The sequence below is a fragment of the Talpa occidentalis genome, unplaced genomic scaffold, assembly GCF_014898055.3.
Source record: "Talpa occidentalis isolate TD23 unplaced genomic scaffold, MPIMG_talOcc4v2.1 talOcc4.9, whole genome shotgun sequence".
Lineage (NCBI taxonomy): Eukaryota > Metazoa > Chordata > Mammalia > Eulipotyphla > Talpidae > Talpa > Talpa occidentalis.
Genome location: NW_023605305.1, coordinates 113,617,311 through 113,627,000, shown reverse-complemented (window position 1 = coordinate 113,627,000; position 9,690 = coordinate 113,617,311). Strand labels below are relative to the sequence as shown.

Here is a 9,690-nt window from a genome sequence, read left to right as displayed (position 1 = left end):
ATAGAAACAAGAGTAGGTACAAACCGAGGAACAGTCTGAGTAATCTATGAAAGATGGTGAATAAAGAAAACCTCACAAATTCCCAAGACAAAATGATAATCAGATTGAAAACAGGTGCAAAATTGGAAGCCAAAAATTCATAAAAGAAATTCAAAAAGCTAATCATTATATAAAAGATGTTCAACTTCATCAGTAGCTTTTCAATGCTAACCAAACAAATGAGCTTTTCTTTAATCTATCAAAAGCAGCAAGGGCACGCGTGTAAAGGAGAGAGGGTCTGAGGTGGGAAGATCTGGTTGCAGCTGTGTGACAACAAGCAAATGGCCTCATGCCCGTGGCACTCAGGTTTCCTGCACTGTAAATGTGGGCATTTAACCATATATTAATTTTTAATTGTAACATAAAACAATCCTTTGTTGGCACTGACTTGATCACCTGGCTGTAGAAAGCCCATGACTGCCTCACCTGGGCCAAAGTTTGCCTTGGCCTCCCCCTGCTGGCGGGTCTGAGGAATAGCAGGGCAGGGTCCGCAGGTCCTCCAGGCAGCTTCATTCCCTCTTGTAAACAGGTAGTTTTCAGCCTAGTATCCTGGATCTTTGGAACTAACCCTCGGGCCTTGCAAGTGAGGTGGAAAAAAAAAAAACAACCTCATGAGTTACAATGTCCTGCTCCCTACATTATCCTGCGATTGGCGTTAATGCTTAATCTGGGTTTAACCACAAAATTTTCTTTTTTCTCCATGGCGATGTAGCATCTAAATTCCTGAGCCCTCCTCACCTCTGCAAATGTGTTCAGATTGCAGATTTAGGCAAACCCAGAAGCTGCCAGGAACAACGAACAAGGACGCTGAGATTCTTGCAGCACAAGTTTGGGAAGTGGTTCTGTCCACCCGGGAAGGCGATGGCTTTCGGAAGCGCGTGGCTGCTGTTGCTGCTGAGCTGCGCAGCCTGCACCCAAGTCCTGGGTGGTGAGTACAGGTCGGGGGGCTGGAGCCCACAGCCAGTGTTCACGCGCACCCACACCGCCATTCCTCCCGGCTCTCTTGGTGTTGACAAAGACAGAGTGTGGAGAAACACTGGCATAGTAAATAAACCTTCAGATTCGGTGAAGAGGCCCCTTAACCCACCTGCTAGCAGGGAGAGCTTGTGGCTCCTCTTCCAGGCCCTGCCTCTCGTGCTTTCCTTTCCAACTTCAGTGCTGGCTCCTTCTGGGCACATGCTGTATCTCCATGCCTCCCTCCCTCCCTCTCTCCCCCTCACCTAAAATGTTCCCCCCGCCGCCCCTGCACTGATTCACATCCGACCTCTTCTCCAGTTCTGACCAAACCATCATCTGACCTGACCTGCATCTCCCAGGCTAAGGAGACCCCTCGCTCCTGGTGAAGCCTCACACCAGCCACATCCGCTCGTCCTGCACTGGGTGATCCCTGCAGTCCCTAGGGACGATGCTGCCAGGCTCAGTGTGTCCATCACAATTAGGCCTCTGGGTGCAGTAGGAAACAGCCCTGAGCTAAATGCTGCTGATGACATGACCTTCCCCACCCCCCAACCCCCCTCACCTCCTCCACCCCCGGGGACTCAGTGACAATGTCATGGGTCTCCTGGAACTAGGTGCTCTTCAGGGCCAGGGCCCAGGAGCCCTCAGACCTGATAAGAGGTCAGTGTTCCTGTGGAGAAGGCAGGGAGAAAGGTGAATAGTGTAAAGTTTTGGCAAAATAGCAGGGTCCTCCCTCAAGGGCACCCAGCCTCTCCTTCAGTCAAGATGTTCTAGGTCTGTAAGGGGGCTCTGTCAGCTTGACTTTGGGAGGGGGTGTTTTGCCATGCCCCCCCACCCCTGCCTCAGCTTATCATTGCCTTTGGTTCTCACATAGAAATCATCATGAGACCCAGCTGTGCTACTGGGTGGTTTTACCACAAGTCCAATTGCTACGGATACTTCCGGAAGATGAGGACTTGGTCTGATGCTGAGGTAAGAAATCTGACCTGGGCGTGGACTGGCTTCTCTAAAGCAGGGGGCCACCCAGAGCTGCAGGTCTCATTTGACTCAGAGGCAAGCGTTCTTCCTTGCCATTCTGAGGAGTCACGTGGTTGGTGAAGTGGAGAGAGGAGGATTATGTCTTCAACTCAGTCTCCTGAGCACTGATGGAGCAGGTGCTTGGGGCCCCAGCCTAGGCTGCAAGACATAAGGATGAGCAAAAGATAGTCCGTGCCTTCACGGGGCTCACTGTCAGTAAGGAAGACAGAAATGCATCAATCAAAAGTGGTTGAGATGATGAGGAACTTATGGAAAGAATCATGGAATCATGGAATTGCTGCACAAGTTTTACCAGAAAGAGAACAGTGTGTAGACACGACTGAAGCCCAGGCTTCAGAGTCACCTCTGAGAAAGTGAAGCAGTCCAAACAAGTAGACGTTTTCATTGTTCTAGACCACACAAATGTATTTATTGGTTTTCTTTCACTGAAGCTTCGTCTAAGAGATCCCCAAACAGCTGGGAAGTGTGTGGGGAGTGAGTGCTGCTGTCTCCCTGGAATGTGCTTGGTTGATTGAAGTGACTGAGGGACTGACCATGTGGAAATTGTGGCCTGATCTGGGCCCAGAATGGCCTCAGAATCCCTGTGTATAAGTCATTCAGCAATGATGGAACATCTACCATGTGATAGCTCCTGAGTATGCAAGTCTTCTCTGGCCTTAAAAAATCCAGAATTAGTGTGAGATTATGACATTTAAACAAAAAATTCCCAAGTGGTATGAGCATAAGTGACTTCTCCATGATCACATGGAGAATAACAAACAGCACACCCACGGAATTCTGCCTTTAGGCAACTCTCTCCTGGGCAATGAGATGGATAGTCATGTAACCAACCTCAGTGGCCTTCCACAGACAAATGGATAAAGAAATTGTGGGATAAATATGTGATGGCATATTATACAGCTCTGAAAAGGATGAGCTAGTGACGTCGGGACAAAATGAATGGGACTCAAGATGATTATGTTAAGAGAAATAAGTCAGAAAGTAAAAGATATTGGGTGATTTCACTCATCTATGGTATATAAATAACAAAAAACATTCATAGGCAAAATACAGTAGGAATAAATCTTGAACTCCTTGAAGGAATTTAATGGTTACCAGAGGGAAGAGGTGAGAGTAAGGAGGAGATGAGAGGGCAAGGCAGAGGTAAGGTAGTTTGATGAAGGATGAGGGGACCATGTGCACATATGGGAGAGCAAAAATGTAGTCCCCAAATTAAAATAATAATAAAAAATGAAATAAAATAAATCTTTAACACACACACACAAACTAAATAAAGGTTTTTCTCAGACTTTTTCTGCTGAAAAAGAGCTCATGGAGAGCAACTGATTTTCTCCTCAATTTTTGGGAAGCAGAAGAAATCTTGAAAGGACAGTTGTACTACTTGTCCCCCGAGATTCCAACACTAATTCTGCAAAACTGAAGAGGAGGTTACCTGGAGAACTTTGGAGCCACTCAGCCCTAGTTATGTAAATCATGACTTTCCCACTTACCCTTTATTAGTGCGTCTCCCTTTACCAGTCTTCTTGCTGCAGAATGGGGATAACCCTTAGCCTAGGGGGTGACGAGTAGATTTATTAAGATAACTTGCAAAATGTCTGTGGCATGTGGTAGAAGCTCAGTTTAGGTTCTCAAGACAAAAGCGGTCCACACGATCACTTCAGAGCCTTAGTAATGTTAAAAACTGCAGCGAAGTTGCTGGAAAAGGACCAACAACAAAGCTCAGCCCTCACAGCACCTACTCCTGGAATATGTGTCAGCACTGATGAGCAGTCTTGGTTCTCCAGACCCCCCAGATGCTGATGGAGGACAGAGAGAATGGCGGGGGGATTTATCCTACTTTCAGAGGCAGAGGTCTGAGTCCTGACTCCAGCTCTGTCCCTACCAGCTCTGTGGACTTGGAGAAAATAATTCTTAAAACCTCTGAGCCTATTTCCATTTCTGCCTCAGGAATCATCTGTCCACTCCCTAAATGTCAGCTGGAAATCTGGCTTGAATGCATCACAAATTTGAAATTCAAATGAAATTACAGCTGAAAAAGCATTTGGTATTTTAAAGTGGTTTGCAAGCCTGAGGACTAAATGATGAAATAGCAACCACATCTAATCCCCAGCAAAATATGAAAGGCGAACACAGCAGCAGCACCCACAGGCAAAGTATGTTTTAATCAAATTAATTTTAGCTTTATCATGTAGGCAGTTCCTACAATCCCCAAAGAACAAAATTATATCTCTATCAAAGAAAGTGTCTACGTCGAAGTGTTTGCCTCGTTCAGCTGGACAGTGAATTCCTGAGTAGAGAATAAGAATTACTTAAGCCACGTGTTCCACCCAATCCTTAGGGTAGGGCTGTGCTTTTAAACCTCAACTCATTGTTAACATGACGAAGCTGACACAATTCTTCCTCCCGGCCCGCAGCTCGAGTGTCAGTCTCATGGAAGTGGGTCCCACCTGGCCTCTATCCTGAATTTGAAGGAAGCCAGTGTCATCGCGCAGCACATCAGCAGCTACCAGAAAAACAAGTCTGTGTGGATTGGCCTGCATGACCCACAGCAGGTAACTTCACACCTGAACCACAGATGCGCCGGGGAAAGCTAGAGACTGCCCCACTCAAGAAATGGCCTCTAGGCCTACTGACAAGGGACTGAGAGGCAGATTTTCTTCAGTTATGTGCCTCTGGCTTGCAGAGGCCAAGACCCAAGGTCAGGCTCCCCAAGGTCAGTCATCCAAGGTCAGGTCCTCAGGGTCAGGCCCTCAAGGTCAGGCACTCCAAGGTCAGGCAGCAGTGCTGGACCACACAATTCCAATGGCATCATTCTGTCTAATTAAGGTCCTCCCAAATCTTGGAATACAAAAGTTGCAGCTTTTCAGAACCTTAGAAAAATTCCAAGTCCATAGGGTGTGTGCGTATTCAGTTAGCCCTTGAGTAACCCCGGGCTTAGGGCTACCACCCCCACACAATGGAAAATCCCATGAAACAATTGACCCTGCTAATAGCCATCCCCCCACCAGAATCCTTACCAACAGCGTGGACAGTCTCTTAACACATTTGCTGGATGTTTTTTTTTCTTTCTGGATGCCATTTCCTCAGACCAGTGCTCTGCAGGTGTTAGACGCTGTGCACTTACAACAAAGGAAGCTGGGGGAAAATACGTTATTAAGAAAATCATTAGGGAAGGGAAAAGATTTATAGTACTGAATTTATCAATACATTGTCCGTTTACAAGATGAAACATCTGCTTGTCAGTTTATACAAACTTGTCTTATATGATGTAAAATGCTTTTTTTTCCCTTCTTGTTTAGGAAATATTTATGATAGAAATGGGTAGCCAAGGGTGGAATATAAGTTGAAAGTAAATTTGCTCCTGTTTAAAGTTATAATAAAATTAAATTATGACATGCCATCACAAATGAAAATGATTATATATTCTGTACAAGATTTCAGACAAATGAAATAAATTCCAGTAAATTTAACAAACTACATTCAGGTACAAATTCTTTTAAAGGACATGATTATACTGTAAGCTTTGGTAGCACATTGAAACTTTAGATGTTTTATATATATGTTCATATATATTACTACCATTAGACATTAAAATGAAAAGATAATATGAAAAATAAATTTGTATTTATTTACAGGTATAACTATTCTCATCGGTACTGAAGAAGTAGCAATATGACTGCCTTTTGAAGACCTAGTATAATTGATAACCTTTACACAAGTGAATGAGTTATTACAAAAACATTTTTTTAATTCATGTATAAGTTGACCCATGTAGTTCAAACTCATGTTCGAGTCAAACTATTAATCAAACACACACACACCCCTGGCATGAGACCACATTTAATCAAATATCTGTTAGGTCTTGAGTTCAAGTGGAAACTTTCAGCTAAGCTTTTTTTCCTACATGCTATTGTGTTGTTTTTATTTTTAAATAAGAGTTATGGTTATATTTTTTAAAGATTTATTTATGATTATGAGAACTGAGGTACAGGCCAGCGGTGTGGGAGGTGAAAGTATTCACCAGAGACAGAGCAGGGAACAGAACAGGCCGATAGACCCAAGTACACTGCTGAGGGGAGCAGTGGGTGAGCCAGGGAAGGTCTGCCGTGCCATGTGGGTAGCTCCCCGGCTAGGGATGGAACTCGCACTGCAGAGGCTACAGACAGCTTCACAGCGTTGTCTCAACCCCTTGCGCCACCAGAGAGGCCCCATGCAATTATGTTTTTGACGTTATGCCTCCCTTCTCCCCCTGGACCCTTGTCTTACTCTCCATCATTCCCTCCGTGTATGGAATGGCGTACGGGGTCTTTGGTTGCTGAGATCTATATGTAGGATCTGCAGCTTACAGATTCTTTGTGGGGTTTTGATAGTTAACCCCAACAAACAAAAGGAGCACAAACAGATTTCCAGTTTCATGCTAAAACTTTCCTTAGAGGTTACAAATATTTCACATGATTAATTTTACATTCTTTTGTATTTGTATCGCTATCAATCAGATCTCTCTCATCCAGAGGTAGAATGAATATTTACATCTATTTCCACCAGATACATTTGTAATTTAATTTTTTGACATTCATGACTGAGGAAAGTAAGTGGCTAATAAACTTTCTAAAAAAATGTATATCAAAGTTATCAAAGAAGTGCGAATTAAAATAACAATATAGTTTGACTTATCAAATTATCAAACTTTGGCTTTGTCTTAATAAATAATATTTGTAAGGATGGAGAAATTGCCCAGTAGATGAGGATGTAAATTCCTGGAACTGAACTGTTTTTTGCAAAGCACTTTGGCAGTATATATCAATTCTCTCAAAATATTTATGCCCTTTGACCTATTATCGTACTCTGAAATTCTATGCTAAGAATATAATTTTAAGTAGAAACATCTTCCTGAACAAAGGTGCTTGGAGCAGATTTGTTTACAATAATTGTCAACTGTGAACAAAAAACATCAATCAATAGGAGAATGTCTTGGGTCAATTTTGGTACCATCTTTCCACTTAAAAAATGTTGGCCAAGCAAGAAACAAAGTCAAATACATATTTCAAAGATCATCACATTTGAGGTACATAAAAATAGTGTGATGGATAAAAATGTTGACACCACAAGTCAATTTGCCAAAATATTAGTGCTATTTTCCTCTTTGAGGTTGAATGCAGTGACTTTATTACTTTTCCTTGTTTAACCATTTCTGTTTTTCCAAGTGAAACAATGAAAACTGCCTTTTCAAGGGCCTGAGGGGACCCGGGGCAATGAGCACGTCTCCTGTCGTTCACAGAGGCAGCGGTGGGAGTGGATTGACGGGACCACATATTCATACAATACCTGGGCTAGCAGGTCCCTGGGTGGAAGCAAGTACTGTGCTGAACTGAGCGCCAGAAACAGTAAGTCCCAATGCACCCCCTGCCTCTGTCCCTTCCCTCCCCCTCTCATACCCCTAAATCATAGCCCCTCCCCTGGACTCCTAAGAGCAAGGTCAGACACCTGCTCCCCCTCGCTCTACTTCACACCAGCAACTGCTTCCTAGAGCACAGTGGCCTTCCTTGCCACAGACACTGGCCAATCTTAGAAGTTGTGCCCATATCAGCCATATCAACCTCTGCCATATCAGCGTGTCAGCTCTTCAGTTATTTACTGAATACGTTCTTGAAACCCCACAACCATGAAAGCTGAGTGGCTGTAACAGGGCACCCAGTGACTGAACTCTTGAGTTTGTCCTTATTTGCCCAAATGTTCAAAGACTCCAGAGACTCCAGCAGCTAAGCAAGGCCATTCGCCGCAGGCTCTGTCCAAGCGGCGGTTCTCAAACTCACCTGTCTCAGGATGGATGGTCGCTCTGAACACTGCTCAGAATCCGCAGAGAGCTCTTAATTCTGAGGGTGATTACAACTATGGATGTTAACCATATTAGAAAATAAACCGGGACATTAAAAGAACAAAAATCAGAACCGCCGTGAACTTGGACAAGTTGTCAATGATCTTTAACATTGATGTAGGGAATTTGCAAATGTTTCAAGAACATTTCAAACTCCAAGCTTGGAAAGGAAGAAAAACTAATGATAAACCATTTTTAAGGAAAAATGTTTTCTTTAAATCTATTCACTTTTTTCTTAAATACATTTATTTTTAAATGCTCACACCAGACGGGCCCATGTCACGTTCTGGGACCCGTGCTACAGGGAGCAGATAGGTGCGGTGGCGTCACGAGACTCCTTTCTGAGGGCCTTGGTTTTTGGAGGGGCAGTAAATGGGCCTCTCCCCCCGAAAGCCCTCCAAAGACCACCTCCGTCTGTTGGGATGTGGCTGCTTCTTAGGGTTGCAGCTGCAGCTGTATGTGGACAGATGTAGCCTCAGGAACTGCTTCACGCAGCGGCAGGGCTGGTGAGTGGAAACCCACGGGCAGGTCAGCGGCTGGAAATTCCTGCCTTGAGCTCCGAGGCTGGAGCAGGAATCTGCCATCTTGGGGACCTCAGTCTTTCCTCACCGTGTCTACACTGGCCCTCATTCTGGAGAGCAACCTGCTTGACTCGACATCCACTGACATAAACGCTAAACTAACCACATCCAAAAAATACCTTCTTGACAACACTCAGACGGCTGATGCCAAACCTCCGGGCACCCCACGCCAGCCGATTGGACACATAACCCTGACCAGTGCCTGCCTTATCCGTGGCTCCCAGCAAAACGCCCAGGCAGCGCTGCCCAGACCGGGGGGTGACTGAAGGGCTCTTTTATTTTTCTTACAGATTTTTTAACTTGGCGCAGCCGTGAATGCAGCAAGAAACAGCACTTCGTGTGCAAGTACCGACCATAGGCCAAGATGGGGCGCCCCAGGCCGGCCCACCCCTGCCCCGCCCCGCCTGGGCCTCCCCACTGCCCCTCTGTCCAGCAGGCCCCTGGCCTCCCACAGTAAAGGTGGCCACTGAGCCTGCCGAGGCCGGCCCTGCGCCGACCAGCGGAGGCTCAGAGGCAGAGACCGCCGCACGGCTCGAGTGGTTTCTGGCTCTGGGCGTCCTCTTTCCCCTCCGGTGCCAGCTGCTGCAGCGGGCGGGAGTGGGAAGCCCCAGTGATGCAATAGCTGGGCCTTTGCCCACCGGCGGTAAAGGTTTGAAAACAACGAAGGAGACAGAAGCCCAGGAATGGGCCCCTCATCCCCTGCACCCTGCACCTTTTCTCTGTCGCCCGCTCCCTCCTCCTCTGGCTTCCGTCTTGGGCTCCCGTGGGCCCCCGGGACGCTCACCAGCCAAGCCCAGCAGCACGGCCCGCGTGGGCCACACTGGCCAAGCCGTGTTCATAGACACATGGAGGGCGTGAAAGGCGAGACAGGACCCGGGAGACACACGCTAGGGCTTCCTGCTCTCCCTCCACTCAACCTCTCCTCACTCCTTGTCAGAGCAGCTTGGCCAGTCATGGCCCTGGTTCAGATGCAGTGGAGAGGTGGGCGGCCTGCTGCCCCGAGCCGGTGGGCACAGTCACCTGTTGGTGGTCCAGCCCAGGCAGCGACCTGGGACTCGGTGCTCACCTGTCGCCTGCCACTGACCACCCACATGGCCCTGCTCAAGTCTCCTTGCCTGTGAGGTTTGAGATCATTGGCTGTGCCGATAACTGACCAGGTCATCTCCCCCGACTTGGCATAAGAAGAAGCAACATGGACTT

The 9,690-nt window shown here is 46.5% G+C and overlaps 1 protein-coding gene across 1 annotated transcript; it reads left to right on the top strand.

Moving 5' to 3' along the window:
- Nucleotides 1-900: 900 nt before the first annotated feature.
- Nucleotides 901-8,848, top strand: REG4 (regenerating family member 4). Its single transcript, XM_037501021.1, has 5 exons — nt 901-967; nt 1,871-1,968; nt 4,449-4,586; nt 7,313-7,418; nt 8,781-8,848. The coding sequence occupies exons 1-5, from the start codon at nt 901-903 to the stop codon at nt 8,846-8,848; spliced, it is 477 nt and encodes a 158-aa protein (XP_037356918.1).
- The last annotated feature ends 842 nt before the right edge of the window (nt 8,849-9,690 follow it).